This window comes from Aphelocoma coerulescens, chromosome 3, assembly GCF_041296385.1.
Source record: "Aphelocoma coerulescens isolate FSJ_1873_10779 chromosome 3, UR_Acoe_1.0, whole genome shotgun sequence".
In the NCBI taxonomy this organism is placed as follows: domain Eukaryota; kingdom Metazoa; phylum Chordata; class Aves; order Passeriformes; family Corvidae; genus Aphelocoma; species Aphelocoma coerulescens.
This window is the reverse complement of record NC_091016.1, coordinates 118,496,973-118,521,719: the sequence shown is the minus strand read 5'-3', so window position 1 is coordinate 118,521,719 and position 24,747 is coordinate 118,496,973. Positions and strand designations below refer to the sequence as shown.

Genomic DNA, 24,747 nt, shown 5'->3' with positions numbered 1-24,747 from the left:
ATCTGTTAACAACAGGGCAACCAAGCTCACATCATTGCAAATAGCATCCAGTATAAAACCAAAAAAAGATTCTTGGAAGATGTGACTCTTGCCATATTCTGCCTCTTTCAGAGGCAAATTCCATGGAGTAGTACATACATTTAACGCAAAAATACATTCATTCCCCACCTCAAATGTAAAATTCTCCTACCATGGCAACAGAAGAGATGCTGCAATGCTCAGACCAGAGATGAAGGCCACGAAGTACGCCAGGATCAGGTTTGGAATGGTCACTAACATGACTGCAAAAGGAATCATCCACTGAAGAAGAAAAGCATTATATCTGAGTTTCAGCATGCACTGCTCAATGCTATACAGATTGTTCCCTTCCAAATACAAAACTATGTTACAGAACAGTTCACACACAGCAATGTCTCATACTTCAGTATTTTGGTGAAATAGCATTTCCAAAGAGCCCTGAGTCTGTACTTAACTATCCAGAATAATTGGAGAAAAGTAGGACAAGTGGTAGTAGTGTTATCTCTGTCAGCAGTATTAGGGCTACAACTGAACAAGTAAATTAAGCAGAACCAAGAGCCTATTTACCAGTCTTGAAGCCAACACACAGACCCTGGCCACATTCATACTCCTAAACGTTCATGGTCTCCAGAAGACCTACGGCCATATAAATACTTTTTGTAAAGAGCCCTCAAGTGGTTGATTCCCAAACTGTGCCCAGGTAGAATAACAGAATGGTTTGGTTAGGATGGGGCCTTTAAAGATCATCTCGTTCCAGCCCCGCTGCCACGGGCAGGGACACCTTCCACTCGACCAGCTTGCTCCAAGCCCCATCTAAGTGTTCAAGCCCTGGCCTTGAACACTTCCAGGGATGGAGCATCCACAGCTTCTCTGGGCAACCTCTGCCAGGGCCTCACCACCCTCACAGCAAAAAATTTCTTCCCAGAATCTAATCTAAATCTACCCTCTGTCAGGTTAAAGCCATTCCCCTTTGTCCTATCACTCCATGCCCCTGTAGGAAGTCCCTCTCCAGCTCTCTTGTGGCCCATTTAGGCACTGGAAGGGCCTCTAAGGTCTCCCCAGAGCCTTCTCTTCTCCAGGCTGAACAAACCTAGCTCTCTCAGCCTGTCTTCATAGGAGAGGTGCTCCAACCCTCTGATCATTTTTGTGGTCCTCCTTTGGACTCACTCCAGCAGGTCCATGTCCTTCTGAGGTTGTAGGTCCCAGAGCTGGATGCAGCATGGCAGGAGGGTGCTCACAAAAGTGGAGCAGAGGGGCAGAATCACCTTCCTCAGCTGCTGCCCACGCTGCTTTTGAAGCGTTCAGTTTTGCAGGCTGCAAGTGCACATTGCTGCGTCATCTTGAGTGTCTTGTCAACCAACACCCCCGTTTCTTTCCCCTCAGGGCTGCTCTCAATTCTCCACCCATCTTGTATTTGTGCTTGGGATTGCCCTGATCCAGGTGCAGGACCTTGCACTTGACCTTGCTGAACTTCATGAGGTTCCCACAGTCCCACCTCTCAAGCCTGTACAGGTCCCTCAGGATGGCCTCCCTTCCCTCCAGTGTGTCACCTGCAGCACACAGCTCAGTGTCACCAGCAAACCTGCTGAGGGTGCCTCAGTCCCACTGTCCATGTCACTGACAAAGATGTTAAAGAGAGCCAGTCCCAATACAGACCCCTGGGGATGACACTCCTCACTGGTCTCCACGTGGACATTGAACCATTGACTACAACTCTTTGGGTGCCACCATCCAGCCAATTCCTTATCCACTGAGTGGTCCATCCACCAAATCCATGCCTCTCCAGCTTACAGACAAGGATGTCATGCAGGACAGCATCAAATGCTTTGCATAAATCCAGGTAGATACTGTCAGTTGCTCTTCCTTTATCCATGAACACTGATAATTCTTGGGAGACTGCTAATCAGCTTAGGCAAAGATTTTTCTGCCAGTTGAGTAACAGAGATGACCAAATGTCAATTTCTATTTTAGGCCAGTGGAACTATTTAATTTACTATTAGAGACGATGCCTTAAAACATCCTCACACTGCATTTCAAGGGGAGTAGCAGGGCTTCAGTGGTCATTTTAAACTGTAAATATACCATTTCACAGATCACCTTCAGTCCTGAATGAGGAAGAATTTGCTTTCATTTCCAATGACTCCTTTAAAGCCATATACATACTCAGCAATAACTAAACCCAAAATTCAGGGTGTTTTACTCCACTCTACACAGCTGGATCCACCCAAGACATTGCATGCCAAGTCACAGAGGTTACCCTCAAAACCAAATTAATTTGGGATGCTTGGGATTTGTGTTCTGGCAGTAGTCATAGTCACTAGATTTCTTCAACTTCAACTTGAAGCAATGGGCTTACAGGATTGAAAATCCACTATTTTAAATGCTGATTGAATGCCTACTGCCCAGCTGTCCTATACCCATCATATGCTCCATCTCCCACGCCTGTGAACAGGCACAGCAGCACATGTAGAATCCTGAACCAGGGGCTTATCTACAGGGCTTTTTAATGATGGGGGATTAGTTTAACATTAAGTGTTTCAATCCTCTACATGTGCAGGTTGGGAGCTGAGGGTATGAGAAGAGCTTTCACAGAGAGTGATTCCCCTAAGCACTGCTATTTACAGTTCTGTATGATAAGTGATTCTGGGAGTCCTGGAGCCTAATCCATTATGTTTATGTTTTAAATGCATTTCCCATCTAAAGCATTTGCTCCCAAGCTAAGGAGGCAGAAAATAACCTTTCCTGACTGCAAGTTCCCAGCACAGGCAGATAATCCTTGCATTAGCCCAGTGTTGTGGCAAAATCGTTATTTCACCACAAGAGAGCACTCCAGCAATACAAGATTTTATGTTGTCTATAAGCAATTTTATGACTGCCTTATGCTCCACAAGGGGCACCCACTCAGAAACCAAAGCACTTAAACAAAATTCTAGATCAATAATAATAATCATTGTAACTGTAATTTCCTAGAGAAAGAGAAGCAGGGCCAGCAGGACTGAGGTTACAATGCCCTAAAGTCTTGCTCGCACAGCGGCAGCGCAGTCGTGGGGGCAGTGCTCCCACTGCAATAAACAGCTAATGCAGCTCCTTCTTTCTTACTTGTAAAGCAAATACTCTGTTATTGGCATCTGCTCCCTCATCACAGGGCTGCTGCCCTCTGAGTTATAAACAATATCCTACAGTTATCCCATGCCTTCCATCCGTTCCCTGGCAGCACTGTGGAAGGTGACCCTGCTGGGATGCTGAAGGTGGTACTGGTCTGTGCAGCAGCACATTATGAAGGGCAAATCAGGAAAAGGTGCAGGGAGGATGTGAGTGGAAACAGGATGGGAGAGTGGAAACAGGGCTGCAGAGCCAGGACTCATCCAAAGGCATCTCTCCATGCTGCACAGTGCTCATAGACGGCAAGTAAACAATTGCATATCTGTGAGGAGGTGTTTTTATTTTTACTAAATCCTCCAAAACCCACAGCCAGAAGGTATTATTGGCTAGGATGGAAGCTGGAGTTGTGGGAGAGAGCCATCTTCTGCTTTTAGACACCTTGCCAAAACTATGAACCAAGAAGACACCACACTTCTAAAAATTTCTCATGACAACTTCACCTCCAGTCACCATCTGAGACTTACTGAATGTAAGTTCAATGCTTGCTCCATGAGGGCAGAGCAGACACCTAAATGAATACAGCATGTGGAAGCTGAAGGAAATAAATAGAAGAGAATAATTTCTAGCCTGTGCACCAACCTGGTTGTGGGAAGAATGCTATCAAGGATCCTACTCAGGAGCAGGATAATTCCTGATAATTCCAAAAAGTCTTTATATACTTAATCAGTAGTTAGACTTGTTGGCCACGTCTTGTGGAGGAATGGGTAAAAAGGGAGAAATATCAGTGGAAGAAAGCCAAGATTCTTGTTGCTTATCTACCAGCTTCTAACCTCTTTCAGGGTTCTCTTCAACATTAGAATCACCTTAACAGGAAAAATTAGTCTGGAGCACTGTGACTATTTCTTTCAGGAAACTGAATTTCCAATCACATGTTTACCCTGAAAACTGAGTGAGGTTTCAGAGAAGAAAAATTTGTTTTCTCCCCTGTCTCCTTCCCTTCCAGTAGACCATTCCCCAATGACAAACTTAGGAACCTTAAATGATGTGCTTTTATTTCATAGTGGGAGAGAACAGGTTAGTTGTACAGATCACACAAGGTGGTAGTATAGGAAGCTCCTGTGATGCATTGTCAGACACTAAATCCATCACTGAGTACACACTGAGTCCCCTGAGAAATGTCTACAAGGTGAAAGAGAGAGGTGGCTTTTTTTTCAATCCATCCCCCACTTAGACCATAACAGTCAAGCAACTCAACTGTAAAATTAAGTTAAACCATGTTTACAGAGGTGCTGACAGGCTTTCCAGTCATGTAAAACTAAATTTATAGAGCCAAGTTGGTTGAAGAAAGCATTTTTTGTAGCCAAGTAGACAGAGGAGGAGATTTCCTAAGGAGGAAATCTGCATTCCCCGGTCTAGTCAATGGGCCAATAGTGCTTTTGGCAATTCTCTTTGCTCAAGTGGTAAAAAGAAATAAGGATGGGGCTCAGATTCCAGATGCCTACTTCAAAAAACATAACAATTCAGCATATTTGGAACTTGGGTTTTAAAGTTACTTCTGATTCTCTGGAAGTCATTCCAACACAGCTTTTAATTTCAAAAATTATACCTGTTCAACGCTATTCAACAACTGTCACCAGACCTAAATTTTTCAGCTTTGTTCAGATTTTGACATATAGCTTTGGGCTGTTTTTTTCAAATCCTCCTGCTTTGTTGTGCACAAGGCAATTTTTCTTTCCTCTTTCATAAGTAATTGAAGGTAAACAGGGGGAAAATGGTGAGGAACCAGCCTATACAATAACTCACCGAGGATGATGACAGAAAATTGCTGCTGTCTGCACTAAGTAAGGGACTTAAAATAATCCATCAGTGACAAGGGCAGGCTCACTGAGCTGGCTTTGCAGAGTTGTGTCACAGTTAAACTAGGCTTCTTTTCTCAGGTAGGTCACCTTTTTTGTTACTTCACTAATAACTGTCCCTCCCTATTCAGAGGGATGGGGGTGCTCCTAGAGGAGGACGTGTAACAGAGTTTTGTTTCCTTGCCTGGCACTGAATTACCAGTGCAGACACCTCAGCACCATATAACAAGGACAAAACAAGCCTTGTACAACAGATAACTTGTCAACGTGAGGCAGCTCAGATCTGAATTTATAAAACTTCACTAAGGCTCAGTTCTGAGAGCAGTCAAATGAGGAGAGTTTGTGCAGATTCTTAAATAAACTGGGACCTCCCTATGGCATCAATTCATTTCTCAAAAGTTTCCCTTGGAAACTTGGAATCTGTCTGAAATTTGGTATAATGATTTAGAACAAACTCTGAAACTGAGAAAATTTCACATAGATTGAGCTTATAAGCACTTGAAAGAGCTCCTGAGTGGCTCCAGTTGTCAAATGAAATGAGCACAAGCAGAATTTTTTTTCTCAGAGGATTTGCTTACCGAAATCCCACATGCTGCACACTTCTTGCCAAATCTCTGCAGAAACTTCTGCCAGAAGGGAACGCTCACAGCTGCTGATACCTACAAGGGACAAAAACCCATATCTGTACTGTGCTTACTGCCACTGCCTTCTTCAGCTATAGAGTTCACAGGCATCTTTTTGTCTAGTACATAAAGGCCTGAAAGGAAGGTGAACATGAAGATTACTGTTTTTCCTCATCCTTTGAGTGACTTTTTAAAATTCATTGTTAAGCTATACATGAGAGGGTTTTCCACAGTCAAATATCAGAAGACAGTGTCTTAAAATTTCCTTTCCTAATGCGAGCCACAGCAGTCAAAGCTGTGCTCAGTCATTGAGGTTCAGACATACTGCAAACAGTCACACTTTGTGCTAATGCCTTTTGCCACATTGCCTGAACCTGACAAATGATGAGTGAATTTAGCTCTACCCCATGGTACAGGAAGAAAGATGAAGTGCAAAATAAACTTATCCTAAGATATACTTAGAGTTAGCATTCCATACTATATATCCCTTATTAGGAACAATCTGTAAGAGAAATAGCTGCTTGCAGTAAACATTGCTGTTTCAGATACTGAAATACTCACCCATAGCAGCAACAACCACAAGCAACATAGTACCAATGCACTGAAGTACTGCCACTAATGGCATCCTTACACTATACCTTTATTTAAATGTCATCTAATTGTTACAGTTATATTTCAGTCTTTGCCTACTTTAACTCTACTGTCTCGTCTCTGTTCTTGGTGACCATCACTTGCAGAGCCTTAAGATAACCAACACTCCTCTTTTGCTATCCAACACCTTGGTTTTAATGTTTTTGGAAAAGATATGTCTTATAATTTGGGAAAGGATAAGTATCACCTAAGCAAGCAGAATTCTATCTCTGCATGTCAAGAAAAAAGGTTCTGTACAAGGATCTTTTTATCATGCTGCCAATAGCTCTAGAGAGGAATCTTCATATTTCTGGATATTTTAAATATTTATCCTTGCAAGCTGCCTAGCCCAGAAGAGTCGTGCGTATGAATATGAAAATTAATGCTGTTTAATTTTCAGCACATAAAATTGGGGAAAGGGAAAAAGCTGGTAAAATTCCAGACCTCCTTTCTAGAAGCAGCTTTTGCCCTTTATAGGAGCAGAAAATTGCTCACAGGTAAAAACAACCAGGAATGAATTAAAAGTTCCAAACCACTATATTTTTAGAAGTGCAGTAGGGAACACCAAGTTTATTTCAAACAGACAATGCAAAAGAGAGTGTAGCTTCCTAACAGCTCTGCTGAGACACAAAACACTTCTTGTCTTCTGTCACTTTGAGCCAAAGCCCAGTGAGAACCAGGTAACATTTGGGAGAGAAGTACAACTCACCAAGATGGTCACCACCAAATACTGGAAGTGATTGCGGAGGCCGGCAGCGTGAGTGCAGAACAGGACAAAGTTGCCCTGCTCCAGCTGTTGAAGACATTTGGTGACCACCAAAAGAGAAAGGAAAATTTTAAAAAAGAGACAAAAATGACATCACATGCCATATTAGTTAAATATAGTCGGTGACTGATGTGTTAAATGTAGGATTTGGGAGTCTTATTCATCCCTTGTTTGCAACAATTTAAAGAAGCAGTAAGTGTCCCGTTATTACTGGAATAGCATGCCAGTAATGCTGGGGCAAACAAGAGGTAAAGCACACCTAACAGAGCATAAAACTGACCAAAACAGTAATGGCCCTATGAAAGGATTCTGTCTCAAGGCATTATTCCCTGTGTCCCATGTGCCTTTTGTTGTCACAGCTACAGGCTACTGCAAGAAACTGCCCTTTCTTTTCCACAGCAAGACCATGAATCTTTCTCCAGAAGCTCTGACTCCGAAACAAGTAACTTTTCAGCTGCAATAACACTCCTGCCAACTTTCTGTGGTAAAGCAGCTGGTTTTGTATGCAGCCTCAGATATGGAGTGTGGCTTTGGGTCAGATATCTCCCTGCGTCTGAATCCTCATCAGATGGGAGGACCTAACTGCAGTATTTTATATGACAGGTGAAGCCACTGCCACCACCGTGCTTCTGCAGAACTCAGGGGACTCTGAACACCTGAATGTGATGGAGGGCCAGCTCCAGCAATTCTGCAGAAGTGGAGTGACAGAGGAGGATTTTATACTCATGCCACAGCAGCATGATCAATTCTTGCTCCTTTGTGTGCTTGTAGCTTACAGGTGGCCAATCATCTGCATACAAATTAGGATATTCAAAAAGTTGTATCCCATCTGTATTATCACAAAAGCCTTCCCTAGTTTGTGTCCCTGTTTATGCTGCCTTAATTTTAGACATAGGATATCGTATTCTGGAATTATGCCAACGCATCTTTACCTCCCCATTCCTTTGCTGATCCATTCTCTAAATTCCACAAAATCAGTGTCCCTCCCTCAAATAACAGCAGCAAGGGTTGCTCATGCTGGCTGAGCTGGAGTAACACAGCTTCCAGCTTCTGCCTCCCTTCACACCTTCCCTTCAGTCTGCACAAATAGCAAAACAAAGAGATATGAACTGACAGAAAATCTTTTCCTCTCTGGGTGTTGTCAGCAAGTAGTTGGCTGCCAGCAACCAGATGTGCTCTCTATCCCTGCTGACTGAGTGGATGCTGGAAGGATGTGGACAATAAGGGACCTTTCATCTTTCATCTTCTCCCTGTCCCTGCAGCTGGTCACAGTACCTCCAGCTCCCAGATATGAGCAGAAATAACTTCTGCTATTGTTTCTCACCTCTGGGTATTCCAGCAAGGACTAACAGATGCTGTGCCCAAATCCAGGCCAACAGAAACGTTCAGTGCTTCTTTGGCAAACAAACTTTTAAGCAGCCCTTATAAGGAACTTAATAATTCACCAGGACTTCTGGTGAGCACAGACTGCTCTCTTACATGTCGTACTCTTGCCTCCTGTCCTGATATTCATTTGATCAATGCCTCACGTGACTAAGAGTCTCTTGCCAAAAATGTGATAATTATTTGCTTTTCAAAATAAAGTAAACTTCAACTGATATGTACAAGTTCACATCAAAACTACACATTCACTGAGTTGAACAAAGCCAAAAATCAAGCTTAAAAAGCCTCCTGGAGCTATGGGGAGTGAGGGTTCCTTACTGAGTGGCTTTTCTACAGCTCCTCTCTCTGGAAGGATGCACCACATCTTTTCGTGAGAGCCACATCCAATTGCAGGTCCTCATTTCAAAATGAGCTCTACCTAACTCTGACACAGGAGAGACCTCCTGCCTTTGGATGTCTTCTTACTCTGACCTAATGCCTTCCATCACAAAAGATTCCACAAGACCCAGTTCAGCCACTATCTGAGGGCAGTCACCTATGCAAAGGAAAGGGACAATGGTTTAAAGCAGGGCACACATAGAGAGGAACAGACAGAAGAGAAAAAGCATTTTCTAAGCAACTGAAACCACAGGAGACTGTGGATGGATAACACAGAATGACCCAGTCTGGGTCACTAGGACTAGTTCTTCACCTTTTATGAAAAAAAAAAAAAAAGGAAAGAAAAGGAAAGGGAAAAAAAAAAAGAAAAGGAGAAAAAAAAAAATGAAAAGGAAAAAAAAAAGTCTTTAAATGGTCATGACTTTGGCTTTGCTTTTCCTTTTTAAGAACCATCTCCAGCCACACAGGACCCCAAAAGAGGACTCTGGTTCCCTACTGATTTACAGGGGAAGGCAACACCCCCTAGATCACCCCTCCAGTCACCAGCCAAAGGTTATTTGCATTTCAGACTCCCCCGTGCTGGGAGTGGAATGAGGCCAACACACAGACTGAGAGGGTCTGAAGTTACCTGAACTGCTGTTGAGATGAGAAGAAATGAAGCTGTAAGCTTCACATATGGACCATGCTTCATGGTGAGTGCAAGCCCCTTACAAAAAGGAATTGCTCTGTCTGAATTTAAGGCATAAGGATCTAAGAGAAGCAGAATACATAAAATAAAAATCTTTTCAATAAAGGAATGTGAAATAACTATTATCAAATCAAGGCATATTTAAATGAAACTTACCATCCCTTTCCTTTACTCCAAGAAAAAGAACGACAATTCCAAGAAGATATACACCTGCTATGACCCCTGCTGCAATCATGTAAACTTTTGCCTTTCAAAAGGAAAAAAAGACATTTGAAATGGTGACAGGAGAATGACATGTCATTATGAAAATTTCAGTCTCCTCTTGGTAAGGCACCTGCAAATGAAGAAATGCCCATCTGCATACAGCCAACTGCCTGTCTGCTACCTCTCTGAAAAATGTTCACTTCTGCAGTTTGTTTATAAACCACACCTGTCTTAGGATAAATTCAGGGCATATAAGTATCTATTTCTTGAAGAAAAAAAAAAAAGAGGCTGTGAACAAAAAGGTTACTGTCTTGGCAACCTGAATGTTTTAAAAATTTGCTTATATTGAGACTAACTACAGACACACACAGTCACCTAATCAAAACCATGCATAATCCACAGAGGGATTCTAATTTTCAGTAAGTCCAGTTGATCTGGCTACACAGACTGCAACTTGGAACTTCATGGTGGATGGGAGAGTGCTCAGTACTGATGTAAACATAGTTACTACAGTTTTTGCATTTATACATGATGATAATAATGATAATAATGACTTTTAGAAATCATACTTACATGCCAATGTTTTGAGTATATGGTAGCTTGCATGCTGGTTTTCCCAGTTATTTAGGGAAATATTCAAGCAAATTCAGAAATCTTTGCTTCCTTTTATCCAGGGGAGCAAAGCCTCCAAGGATGCTTCCCACACCACAAGGTCTCATTTATTGTTTCTGACTACACTGACTTTGGATTAAAGCTTTAAAAAATATTTTGCTTTAGTATGATGTAATAATTTACTTTAGAGTGTGTTATCAAAGATAAAGTAAGTGCTGATTAAAAGCTTTATGACACAGTGATTATTTGATAGGAAAACTGAATTCCAAATTACTGGTTATATATTGTAGATGAAATTATTATAATTCTAAGAAGGTGGTAAAAAATGCAATTAAAAGAATGCACTTCCAAATATAAATACACTTAGTATAGGTGCAAACATATTCAGATGAACCATGTAAGAATAGAAGATTTTCAAGAAAACAGCTTTTGTTAAGATGTTTACATTTCAGAAAATAACATGGTGAAATAAAGGAATGTTCTTTATATGGGATAAAGGTGTGGGATTTTTTTATATCAGAGATATAAATTATGTCACAGAGTACTTTCACACTGCTGGTCATGGCCTGCACAGAATACAGAGTGCAGTAGGGGAGATGCCTGAATTCACTTAAACAAGACAATTTCAGCCTCAAATGCAGCCTAGCCAGGAGAGAACGGTCTGAAAAAAAAGGATAGTAACAGGACACCTTGGTGAATTTTATATTTTGTTTTTACGTATTTGTTAATTTGCTTGAAGCATTTGAATTAAATATTGTATGTCATAGGCCATCATTAAATGTTATTTGAGCTTACACTATCAAGGATACTCATGGTAGGCCAAATAAGGTTCTCCACCCTTGAACAAAACTTGTTAGCCCATCTACAACTTTATCAATACCCATGCTTGGTTTCCAGTAATAAAGATACATTCCTAAGCTTATAGTAACAACTGCAGGAGAGCTTAAAAATAACCATTTCTTCCATTTCCTTTTTTTCAATAATGAGCAAAATAATATCAGTTGTTCACTAAGTGGTTTTTAAAACTAGGTGTGCTCTTGAGCAGAGAAGAAATAGTCCTTGTAACAAAAAGGGTCAGGGCCATACTTCTGAAGGGCATTAACAGAAAGCCAAGATTTGCCCTCTTCTAAATATTTCCTGATGGAGTTTCTTCAAGTTCATATAATCTAGTCCTGCCTCAACTTGTAACTCAATGTCCATCAGTCATACAACCAAAATTCAAGATCCAACATCTCCTGTTTACTGTGCAATTAATTAGGTGCATATTCTGCTGTGTGTGGTGTGAACAAGGGACAGGTTTCCAGTCACACTGCAACTTCTTCAGATCTGAAAAATGTTTGTGTCTAAAAGCTTTCCCATAGTTTCCCAGTTTTAGTATCTAGTTTAATGAAAGATAATGCCTCTACCTACAAACTCTGGCTACTTTATGCTATGGATTTTTACTAGTTTTAAAAAATAAAAAATGACTTGACATTCAAGTCATTGTGCCGTTTCTTTCTCGATCTCCCTCCTACCTCAAAAAGGACAGGAAAGCACAGGTAATTAGACAGAAAGGAAATAAATCAAGATTGTGTCATTTTTTATGTGAAAGTCATTTCAGAGATTTCAAAATAGAAATTGGGGGTTTTGGTCTGAAGCAGATTCCAACAGGGAATCTGCTGTGCAATGAAATTCAGCTTGCTCCATGACTTGTCAAGCTACTTGACAACTCACAGAGGTGTAATAAACACAGTAGTGTTTTACATCAAACCATTGTCCCAGAAGCTAAAAAGGAAGACAGGATGACATTCTGTGTCTTGTTAAAACACACACTACAAGTTACCAAACAAGCATCTTCCAAAACACATTAATCAGCCATAAAATGGTATGGCCACTTAGAGAAGCAGCCCAGCTGTCCTCAGACAGTTGCCCAGATCAGCTCTATGAGAAGCCTGTGCCAAAAAAAATAAGGAACAGAGAAAGAGAATAGCGTCTGGGAATGGGGTGAGGCCAGGACTATTCCCTTTCCTGGACCACCAGTGCTGATGCCAGAGTATGCAAATTCAAAACATAGAAAAAACCATGCCTTTAGCTTGTGATTTTACTGCTGCTGAAGCATGATAATAGGAGCTACTCAACCACATTAGGAAGAGCACAAATATATACTTCCTCATTTGCATCAAGCATTTGAGATTAAATTCAGGTCAAGGAATCTTCTTCATAGGGTATTTTATATATTGGTTGGTAGCACTGAGAGAGCAACAGATCAAAGCATAAAAAGAAAGGATGAATCTAGCAGTTGGTAAAATGGAACCAACAATCTGCTGCTTACACAAGGTAAAACCCACTACACAAGGTAATTGTTTGATTCAGGGCCTGTTTCTAGACCGCTGGAAACAATTGAAGACTATCAAATTGTGCTAACTGAGGTTTGGATCAGGTTTTAGGTTTTCCTCCCAGATATAAAACCTTCTTTGTTTCTCAAAAAAATATAAAAGTCAAGTATGAGGAGATTAAATTATTTGTGCAAAATAACAGGAAAAGTCTGCCATGGCAAATTATACAAACGAGCATGGATCCCTAGGTTCATTCCACATGTGAACCACTGAGATCTGCCCCCACTAATTGCCTGTTACCAAACATTTACTTTTAACAGCGCTTTGTACCTTCACAAAAGTACAGATTCCAGAAAGGACTTACAGTTTCGTTCACAAAATTGCCATTTATCTGTACAGGACATCTCCAGTGGTACCTCCTTTGGAAAGCAGTGTTGCTGAACTGAAAGATCCTGCTATAGCCAACATTTTTTCATAGAATCATAGAATGGTTTGGGTTGGGTGGGACTTTCAAAGATCATCTTGTTCCAACCCCTCTGCCATGGGTGGGGACACCTTCTACTAGACCAGGTTGCTCTGAGCCCCATCCAACCTGGCCTTGAACATTTCCAGGGATGGGGCATCCACAGCTTCTCTGGGCAACCTGTGCCAGTACCTTGTCACTCTCATTGTACAAAAAGTCTTCCTGATATCTAATCTAAATGTACCCTCCTTCAGTTTAAAACCGTTCCCCCTTGTCCTGTCACTACAAGCCTTGGTTAAAAGTTTCTCCCATCTTTCTTAAAAGCCCCCTTTTTGTACTGAAAGGCTGCAGTAAATTCTCCCTGGAGCCTTCTCTCCTCCAGGCTGAACAAATCTCAGCCTGTATTTACAGGAGAAGTGCTCCAACGTTCTGACAATTTTTGTGACCCTCCTCTGGCTCTGCTCTAACAGGTCTGTGTCTTTCTTCCGCTGGGCACTACAGAACTGGATGGAGTATTTCTGGAGGGGTAAACTAAACTTCTCTTTCTAAGCTTCTGTAAACTGTAAATCAGCCCCTAGTGAAAACAAAGGATGGCCATGTCCCTCCCAGCTACTTTATAGGTTTGGCACCTCTTGCAAAGCTCCTCAGAGAAATTCTGCTGTCACACTGAGGAGGGGTTGCAAAGAGAGCAAAGATGGGAAGCACTGTTTGCAACAGGGTCACCGCCTCAGCTCCAACATCACTGATTTCGAGGCAGTCACATTCATGCTCATCCAGATGGATATGATATGGTATTAGAGGAACATCCCCACCTTTCTCTGTATTTTGTATATTTCAGTGTGTTCCCATAGACACTTACTTGATGAGACAGGGGATCTGAGGGATCTGGAATGACGGGAGCATCATGCCAGGAGTCAGTGGTGTTTAGTGAGGGATTCACAGTGCAGTGGGGAGAGACATGAGCACTGGCCACAATCTGCCCCTGAAGTGAAGCTCCGATCAAGGTCCCAAGCACTTCCATGGTCATTCCTAAAAAACGGAAGCACAAATGTGCACTGAGGATGAGAATCTTGCTCATTTGTCTCACTGAAGAGAAATGTCATCAAACAATTTCCTTTTACAGGAATGAGCAATGCAAAGAACAGCAGAACTGGAAGGTCAGTAATAGAACAGTTTCAAGGAAAAAGAGTTTTGTCATTTGTTTTTCTGATCAGCTTTGAAAAGAAGCATCCACACAAGCTGCATGAGAGATGCTGAATGCTGAGATTAAGAGCCACAAGGGGATAATGTGGAGATCTTTCATCTCGAGGACCAGAGTGGAACTACTTTTTAAATGCCATTTTCTCCAAAGCAGGACTTGGAGTCATGATATGAAACTATTCATCTCAAACTTGACAGTAACTTGTGAAACACTTATCTAATCAGACCTCTGAGTCCTCCATCTGAAAAATAAAGTGATACCTCAGGTTTATGGAAATAGTACAGCTACAAAGCTCTTGGAAACAGCAGGTGCTGTTCTTAATTGCCTAAGACCAGAGTCAGGCAGAACTATCTACCTCTACCTCAGAGAATGATCCAGATCACTAACTCTCACCAGAAAAAAAAAAAAATCATCTAAAAAAATAACCAAAGCCTCCACTTAGGAAAGCAAAAATCTAACCATGGGCATCATCTCATGAAATTGATCAACAAACTGACCACATCTTGCAGCTCTGTTGAGGCGAATGGTGAGAAATTTGGGTTCTAGACCCTCCTCACTGTGAGGGATTTCAAGCCTACCATGCCCGTTTCCCTGCAATATGACCATACCCAGCATCCCCATGGCCAGGAGGTACTGAATTCCTGTCCTAGTTCCAGAGACTCCTTACACATTTTGCATAAAGATATATAGGACTGACTGGATGAACAGATTAACGACAGGGGCAAAGTCTCCCCATTTATGAGGGAAGGGACCTCTCATTGACCCAAGATTCAGGCTTTTTTTCTATTTTTTCTCTTTCAGTGGCTCCCAGAGTCCCATGTTCCTTTCTCAGAAGCACCACGGGGGATTCTGAAGGGATGCTTCCAGAGCAGGTTGTGTCCTGGTGGCTATCATACTCCCCTCGGGAAGTGACAGGCATTTCAAAAGCTCCTAGGCTCATGTTTATTCAAGTCTCCTGATCTATAATAGCCTTCCTAGATGACCTCAGACACATGGCTGTTCGTGTGCTCCTGTAAAGGAATAAAAATTCTTCACCATCTAAAGGGACAGCAATGCACACAGACTGCGAGGGGCTCAGACAGTGCAGAAATGCAGACTGTGTGTAGCTATGCAAGATCCAGTAAGGAAAAGGGAAGAGAGGCTCCCTAGGAGACTTGGACCTTTTAAACTATTGCTACTTTCTTCACAAACTGCAAATGCTTTTGAGTGGAAAATTTGCGGTGCCATGTAACATTCATTTAAACCAATGGGAAGTAAAAAAAGCTCCTTGCCCAAACTTCACATCCAATCTTACCAGCAATGTTACAATTCAGTCCATACACACAAAAATGCTGGCAGATGGTGGAAATCTAACCCCAATCTGGTCTGAAGTGTTTGGACACAAACTGGTCTCAGTTGGGCGTTGAAGAGCTTCCAAACTCAGTGCAAAGGCAACCCACTAAAATCACACCTTTCATTTAAAACACCACCTACACATTTCTAATCTTTGTCTAGGGCTCTACATCTGCATTTTATCAAGCCCTTGTATAGAATAAAACTCAGAAGCATCATTAGAGGCACCAGAAATGCAACCACTGTGAAACTTTGTCTTCTAAGTAGTAGCAAGAGCTCAGAAGCAGGTATCCTTCAAAGTTCTTGTGTGCTCAGAATTTATGATGTACTACTTTCCACATCAGCCGAGAAAGCTGATCTGCCAGCAGATTGTACCTTGAAGTAGGTTATATTTTGGCCAGAATGTAAGTAGGATTTATGTTAAAGCAACTTGGGAATCCAGTATTTCTACCTTGCATTCATAGCAACAGCAGAATAAAATTTATAATGAGTAGTTCTTCTTGTCTCCAGCAGAGGGTAATGGATCCTCTGATCCCAACCTTATTTTTAAGAGCACACTTCATATTACACAGTTGTTTTTCTTTAGCAGTTGAAGAAATGCCTGAACAACTGACTGCATCCAAGACAGTTTATCAACAAGAAGAATCCTCTATGAAGCCCAAAGAGAGGCAAAAGTGTCTAAGTAAAACACTTACGAAAAAAGAAAAAGATAAAAACCCAAGGTTCTCACATAATCATAACCATTACAAGAAAACTTTGCTCCAAACAAATATTATATCAACATACACAAAAATACCAACACTTGAAAAGTCAAAACTATGGTTCTTTCCACCACCTTAATTTGGTTTAGGAGAGCAGCTGTACACTCAGAAGTTAAACCCTTTCTGAACAATAAAATTACACTATATATGTGTGACACCTCTCAGCCACGGAGTTCAACAGCTTTTATGAGCACAAGTTTCACGTGCCTGTGAAGCCTTGCATGGGACTAGCAGATCAGAAAGCACATTTATTTGGATCACAGCCTCTGAAGACATAAAACCAGACAATAGAAAACACTAGGTACAGGGATTTATTTAGAATTTAGGCCAGATGACTCAGAATACAGTCAGTGCCAAAGAATATAACACAACTGGAATCTCCTGCTGTTTAGTCCTGTCCTGTGACTGCCAGCCTAGACTTTTTCTTAAAGGTAGTTGATGATAATGCAAATTACAACTGTTCCATGTGTCAGAAGAGGGATTGGGTTGCTCAGGGGACATTGTATATAGAATTTTTGACATTACATTTTTATCTTTCTATCTATTTCACTGTGCCCCTGTGGGTTTCAACATAATCAAGTATGCTGAGGGTTAGAAGGACTAATGGAAGAGAAAAGGGATCTTGCCAGGAAGAGAAAACAGATGCAACAAAAAAACCTACAAGTTATTCTAAAGCAACACTGAAGGACAAGTTAAGACATAGAAAAGTCTTTCATGTAATATTTGACTTATTTCTCTTTACCTTGCTTAATGCAGCTACACAGTAAAGAAGGCAAGAAAACAGAGTTGAGAGCAGGAGGGGAGCAATCTGTTCTTGCATTCAATTTATGATCTATACAGGAAATCTTGAAAATATTTTCACTGCACTTTCTTTGGTCTGACTGATTTGCTTCAAAGGAAAAAAGTTTGTCTGGTTTTTGTTGTTGAAGAGCCAGAGATATGGTCAGGAAAGCCTCATTCTTTTAACTAATACAGCAGAGTGCTAGTTATATTACAACAAGATCTGCCCTTAAACTATCTGGTGTATGTCAGAATTAATTAAAAAAACACACATGAAATGAAAAAAGAGATTTCAGTTGGTGTGAACATGCACACAAAATTACTCTCCTTTTTGGCGAGGGTAATTGTCTTGGTTCTATGAGTTCTCAATTTTTTTTCAGAGAAAACAAGTTTGGGATTTGAATATAACATGAAACACATAAATCTAAGGAAATATGAACTAAAGAAAAAAAGGCAACAAAACAAAACAACAAACCCAAAATAAAACCAAACTAACAAACTCCTCACAATGACTTTCATACCTACTTTAATTGAATGTTTCTTGCTTTTCCCCCTACAAATCACCTTTAAATGAAATCATTATTCCTTGCCCTTGCTTGGTTAAGAGTGATTTTTATTGTTTCCTCTGGCTAGCAATAAACCAAAAAGAGTTTTATAGTTAATCAGACAATTTGAGACAATGAAATATTAATGTCTCCTATCTAGATAGAAAAATGCAATTCCTTTGAAGACAAATTAGTTTTCATCACATATTAAAACATTCTTATAAAAGTCCAGTTTAGGGACACAAATCATGAGGAACTTCCTATAGATTAAGAATGATTTTCAGTAAAACTCAGTCCTAATCCCCAAGAGAGAGCCCAGATCACACTCACGATATGCTGTTGCAGAATCTCTGTCCTTCTGATCTGTGCTGAGAAACATGGTGAGGGCAGAGTATGGTACTTGGAACAACTACAGAAAGAAAAAAGATGACTTAGGAAATGTCAGGGTAAAACGTCTGTATTCCTTTGATATCCAAGAAAATGGTTTAATGGGACCTCAGAATTCATTTAGAACATTCATTTAGAACATTTAGAACCCTCAACCAATTTTTTAGCACAAAGACCTGCTTCTGTCTGGTTTGTAAAGCATATAAAAGGAAATCAGTATCTTTCAGAAGACAAATAACAAAAATAAAATATGAAGTTTGGCTTTCTTTGCACTAGGACACCATCATGTTCCTAGCTTGAGCTAACTAACAGGAAGCACAGCCATAAAGAGGAAATACAGTTTTCCACTTTATTCAAGCCAGAAGACTACACATATACCCAAAATATTTCAAATATCTGTCTAATTATGTAAATCCAGGAGATAATAGTGAAAACTACTTTGTCTTCAGCACCGTTTTGCCACACACTCCTTAACTTAAGAATAAATTAAGAACACTGCAGAGTGGAACTGGGACATAAACCTGCTAGAACAATCAAGTTCTCTGTGGTGTTCCCACCACCCCAGAGATCTGTAGCCAAACTAAGTCTTACAATCTGCATCCTACAATGTTTGTACAATATGGATTTCTCTTCACCTCCATCAAACATGGCAAGTGTGTACATTTTCAAAACTCCACCATGGAAAATCTGTGCTTCTCTTTCAAAAGAAAGAGGGAAGAAGTTATTTAAAACCATAATGGACGTCTTCTGGACCATCTTTCTACTGGGGGGAAAAAGGACCTAGAGAAATATTGATGCTTAACACAGGAATACAGAATTCCTAATCTGCTCCTGAGAACAGAAGTTGTGAGAAGTTGGATGTCTAACTGGAATTAGGAATCTAAACATCTATACAAGAACGAGTTGAGGGCACTGGTGGTAACCCAGATGAATTAGCAGTTCATTTGCCAGAGAAAGCATTGGCAGAAACCATCAACCAGCAGAAAGTTTGATAAAAGGACACCTGCCTGTCCCTTAAACTCACTAGAAATTGAAGTAAAATGTGAAAACAAGTTTACTGAATATGAATGCTTTAATATAGACAGACAACAAGTGAGTTACTGCTGAGAGCATCATGAACCTGTAATCTACTTACTGTGGTCAGTGCTTGGAAAAGGCAGTGGAAAGTCAGGTACCAAGCAACTCTTCCTGATACAAATGGAGGCAGGTACCACATAAAAAAGTAGGACACTATCGTGAAGGGTGTACATGCCAGCACCCTGGAAAGAAGATTAACACACACATCAGGAATCTTAACATAATGATAGCAAAGCACATTAAGTTTTCCTGCTAATAATCAATATAATACGATTTATTATTTTATGCGCAGTTTTTCTAACTGAAGTAATGTCATGCTTTTAAATATCAAGAGTTAGTGTGCATTAAATACACAGATTAATATAAAATATATTAATACTAATATAAAATACATAAATACACATGTCAATACTTCCATAAAGTGGAAAAAAACCCAACAAATCTGAAAGAAAAGAGCTGCACTTAAATTAATGTCCCTCTCAGAAGAGACAAAATTTCCTTGCCCATGCACTGCAACAGCCCACCTATATTGCCATTCCTTGGCACATGTCTCAGATTGCATATTTATAGACAGAACCACTGAAAACTAAGCTCTGTCATTATGCCTCTGCATACTCTAGCAACTTTTACATGAGCTTACTTATTACTGAGATTCCCTCTTCTAATTTTAGCACCTTTGGTTTTCCCCTGAATTTAGTCTCTTCACTGCTGCTTCAAGCAAGCACAAATATGTTGATAAACTTAAAAATACTGAAAAAAGGATAAGAGACAATGGAAAGCTCCTACACTCAGTATCTAATTGGGTATATGATCATTTCCTCCTTTTAACTCCTAATGACTTCAAACACAAAAGGATCATCTTCTGGAGAAAAAGGTGGCTTTAAAAAAAAAAAGAACCACAGAAACTTATATTCCAGACATTGCCATTAACCAGCAATTAATTACATTATTCTAAAACCTATTTCAGGCAAATAGCACTTGTCAAACTCCATGACACAGAATTAGTCAGATGTTATTATTTCCTAAAAGTCTGAGCTGCAGCAGCATCAGGGCTATCCGGTATTCTTGTAAATCAGGCATCAAACAATGTATTTAGATGACCAAGATCCTAACAAAAAATTTCCAAACACATAAAAGAGAAAACAGATTAATCCCTTCACAACAGCACTACTGACATTGGGGGTCAGCTGATTATTTTGCAATCGTGAACTGAAAACCTGGAATACAAAAGAGTAATGTGGGTAAATAGTTTAGTAAAACAATGGCTTTCCCACACTGCTCTTTGGGATGGACAGCATCACTGGGAGCTGAACATTTACCAGGAAAGTGCCAGGTTCTGGTATTCTCTGTCACTCTGGTCCCCAGCCCACAGTTCACCCATAGCAATGGAAAACATAAACAAGGGTAAAATCCTAACACATCTGTCTTGGGGTGACGTTATGATGTGTATCCCGTATCGCTGCCTATGCCCAAAATTAATTTTTGTGCCTTTCTGTGCCTCTAAACTGAGCCTGAGAGGGGGAAGGAAAAAACTGAGCAAAACTTTTTCAGGGCAGTTTGCAGCTTGTTCAAGGTCACACAGAGATAGCAGGGTTTTCTCCCAGCTGCGGCAGGGGAGCGAGGAAGCACCCGGGTTGCTGCTTTCCAGTCAGCTTTTGGCCAGTTGTTTCAGCTTCTTGTTCTCCGGAGAGAGAGACTGAGAGTTGGACTTTGTTTTTCCTTCTCTGGAATTCCGGATTTTCTCCCTTTTATACTGGACTGTTTTTTTCAACCTCAGAGCACATCGGGAGGACTTTCCACCGGGCACAGAGGGCCTGGCCCTGGCCCAAGCCCCAGCGCCGAGGAGACCAAAGGGAGGACTCTTAACACTTTCCCAGGTTTTTTTCCTCCACAGTGAAACATTTTATTATTTAGCCTTATTTTCCTTTTCCCGTGTGTTTGGTAAATAAATAGTTTTTATCTTCTTCACTTTCCTTCGAGGAAAATTTATTTTTTCCCGAACCTGGGGGGGGAAGGGGTAGTTGTGCCTTCTCTCAGAGGATATATTTCTAAATTTGGCCAAACCGGAACAAATTTAGTGGCGCCCAACTGCGTGGCTCGAAGGAAAGTGAAAAAACTGTGCTAATTACATTTTGGTTTGAATTTACTTATTCTGTGTTGGGGTAAAGTAATCACCATGGTGGTTGAGTTCATAATGTCTCTCTGGCTTGATGTACTCATGTCTTTTTGGTCCTTAGGCTTCATTGAGGTACTGGTTTTTTTTTGGTCCCTAGGGTTGTTTGCCTATCCACAACTTGCTCAAATCTTGTCCCTGATATGTAAATTTTACAGAGCAGGGAGACGAATCAGGATTTCCCTGTTCCTGTGCTCGGTGATAATGATTTATAAGAAGTTGACAGAGGTACGGGCAGCTGTTCGGAGTGTGTATGATAAGTGGTTTCTCTGTCCTAACCCCAGTCCTAGCTTCGGTAGCCTGTTTTGGGAATTTATTAGTAATTGCACCCAGATTGTTAGAGGAGGAGGAGACGAGGTTTCCCTTCCCTTTAAATTTGATAGGTTATCTTTTGAGAATGTTCAGTTTCCCCTGGATGTTAAAGACATCATCTTCGTGGTATTGTATCTCCTAAGCTTCCTCCATATGTCTCGCAGCTTGTCTAGAATGAGAGCTCAGATTTCCAGGGTGACTGCTGAGACACCTGACCCAGAGGTGGAACATCCTGAGTGGTGTGGGGAATGGGAGGATATGGGCCAAATCTTGAAGAAATTCTCTGACCCAATGGTTTGCAAGTTTCCCCCTGAACAAGTTCAGAAACCAGCTGAGGTGGCGAAATATCTGAAAGAGAAATATAATGACAATTCCAATGAGAACAAGCTCCTTGCAATATGTTGGGCTTTGGCATATGCCTATCGCACACTGCAGCATGTAATGGTAGAGAGACAGGAAGATAAATCAGCAAAGCCTGCAGATACCCCAGTCACTCAGGCTGCAGATAAACCAGACAGCAAGCCCAAACCAGATGGAGAGTCTAAGCCACTGACAGTGGCTCCGGTCACGAGGAAGAAGCACACCACCAAAACTGATCGCCCAGTGAAAGATGATGATGATGCAGGGGAAGGGACCTCAAAACCACCAACTGACTCAGGCACAGAAACCATTACTGAGTCCATGTCCATAAAGGACCTTTACAGCCTAAGAAAGGATTACACCCGACGGTCCGACGAATCCATAATAAGTTGGATGGTCTGTATTTGGGATGCGGCAGGTGATGATGTGATGCTGGACGGTGCTGAAGCGAGGCATTTGGGATCCCTGTCACATGATCCAGTGATTGACCAAGCGATGAAAAGGGGGGCTGATTCTACCAGTGTCTGGAGACGAGTTTTGACAGGCGTGGCTGAAAGATATATGTGTGGAGATGATCTCTACATGCAGCAAACCCCATGGAAGACCATAGAACAAGGGATCCAACACCTGAGAGAACTAGGGGTGGTAGAGGTTGTCTTTGCAAATGACCCAGGATTGAGGAGTCCAGACCGGGCCAGAGTTATTCCATACATGTGGCGAAAACTCATACACCTTGGGCCACCAGAATATGCTTCTGCTTTAGCAATAATGAAACCGGACTACGGTGCAAATGAGACTGTGAAGGATATGGCAGTGAAGCTCCGAGCACATGCAGACTCTGTGCATGGCCCAATACATGCAAGAATCGCAGCTGTGGAAACACGTATGCAGAAAATGGAAGATAAGATGGAGAAGAATCACCAGGAGATTAAAGAGTGCCTTCTCCGCGGACGTTCCCCAGAGAGAAGGCACATCCCACGAAGTGAGCTGTGGAATTTCCTGTGTGACAGTGGGGAAAACATGAGGAAGTGGGGTGGACAACCCACTTCTGCTCTGGCAGCACGAGTGAGTGAATTGAAGGAGCGCAAGTCTCAGAAAGGAGGATCTACCAAAAAGGAAGTAGCTCCAGTTGCCTGTAGCCAAACTGCTGGAAGTGATGGAAAAGACAATGGCATGTCCAATTCCCATGAAGGAACCTCTAAGATACAGGCCCAGGGAAAGAAGGATAACATGGCATTGAGTGGGTGTACCACATCCCTTACCATGCACCAGCTGCAGGCAAAGTGGAACGGTGCAATGGATTGTTGAAAACCACTTTGAAGGCACTGGGTGGGGGAACTTTCAAAAATTGGGAACAGCATCTAGCAAAGGCCACTTGGTTAGTTAACACCCGAGGTTCCACCAATAGAGCTGGTCCAGCCCAATCTGAATCCCTGCATACAACAGATGGAGATAAGGTCCCAGTAGTGCATGTCAGAGGTCTGTTAGGAAAGCCTGTGTGGATAAATTCTGCCTCGAGTGCAGACAAACCCACCCGTGGGGTGGTCTTTGCTCAGGGACCTGGTTGCACATGGTGGGTAATGCAGAAAGACGGAACAACACATTGTGTACCACAGGGAGATCTGATTGTTGTGTGAAATGCTTGTATACCCCTGCTTGCTGATTGTCACTGTCACTGTTCGTATATAGCTGTGTATATATATATATGTATTAATGTGTGTGTAGAATTAGAATATCTTAGTTTGGGCATTGAGCCAACAATATGGGATAAGGGGTGGAATGTCTTGGGGTGACGTTATGATGTGTATCCCATATCGCTGCCTATGCCCAAAATTAATTTTTGTGCCTTTCTGTGCCTCTAAACTGAGCCTGAGAGGGGGAAGGAAAAAATTGAGCAAAACTTTTTCAGGGCAGTTTGCAGCTTGTTCAAGGTCACACAGAGATAGCAGGGTTTTCTCCCAGCTGCGGCAGGGGAGCGAGGAAGCACCCAGCTTGCTGCTTTCCAGTCAGCTTTTGGCCAGTTGTTTCAGTTTCTTGTTCTCCAGAGAGAGAGAGAGAGAGAGAGAGAGAGAGAGAGAGAGAGAGACTGAGAGTTGGACTTTGTTTTTCCTTCTCTGGAATTCCGGATTTTCTCCCTTTTATACTGGATTGTTTTTTTCAACCTCAGAGCACATGGGGAGGACTTTCCATCGGGCACAGAGGGCCTGGCCCTGGCCCAAGCCCCAGCTCCGAGGAGACCAAAGGGAGGACTCTTAACACTTTCCCAGGTTTTTTTCCTCCACAGTGAAACATTTTATTATTTAGCCTTATTTTCCTTTTCCCGTGTGTTTGGTAAATAAATAGTTTTATCTTCTTCACTTTCCTTCGAGGAAAATTTATTTTTTCCCGAACCTGGGGGGGGAAGGGGTAGTTGTGCCTTCTCTCAGAGGATATATTATATTTCTAAATTTGGCCAAACCGGAACAACATCTCAGGAAATCTACCTTCCTCTCCAAAAGCCAGATGGTTTCAGGCAGAGTCACCACACTAAGTATCTTCAGTCACTTCTTCGTGCAACTTTTTATCAACAACCCTCTTAGCATTGTTCTCCCCTTTCCCATATTTTCCTTTCCTCTCTAATGCCAGGGAGTTTTCAAAGTCTTGCTGGAGTTGCTGAATATTTGATTGTCCGCTATCATCTCTTTTGACAAAATGTTCAACCAGTATTTCAAGTCAATGTCTGCTTCTGCCTTTTAAAGCCATTAAATAAGTGATTGATGACTTTGTATTATATTAAGGACA

At 41.5% G+C, this 24,747-nt stretch overlaps 1 protein-coding gene across 3 annotated transcripts in view; it reads right to left on the bottom strand.

Moving 5' to 3' along the window:
- The window catches only part of MFSD2B (MFSD2 lysolipid transporter B, sphingolipid), a 42,685-nt gene that overhangs the window by 7,193 nt on the left and 10,745 nt on the right, over window positions 1-24,747 (bottom strand). For all 3 annotated transcript variants that reach the window (XR_011150058.1, XM_069011696.1, XM_069011697.1), the window contains exons 4-11: window positions 19,180-19,303; window positions 17,988-18,066; window positions 13,898-14,067; window positions 9,601-9,691; window positions 9,385-9,506; window positions 6,939-7,022; window positions 5,555-5,635; window positions 191-300 (exon numbers count right to left, since the gene is read on the bottom strand). Coding sequence is in view for 2 of the 3 variants with exons in the window: in XM_069011696.1 (XP_068867797.1) it covers window positions 191-300; window positions 5,555-5,635; window positions 6,939-7,022; window positions 9,385-9,506; window positions 9,601-9,691; window positions 13,898-14,067; window positions 17,988-18,066; window positions 19,180-19,303 (861 nt within the window). In the remaining variant the exon portion in view is untranslated. The remainder of the gene's footprint in view (window positions 1-190; window positions 301-5,554; window positions 5,636-6,938; window positions 7,023-9,384; window positions 9,507-9,600; window positions 9,692-13,897; window positions 14,068-17,987; window positions 18,067-19,179; window positions 19,304-24,747) is intronic.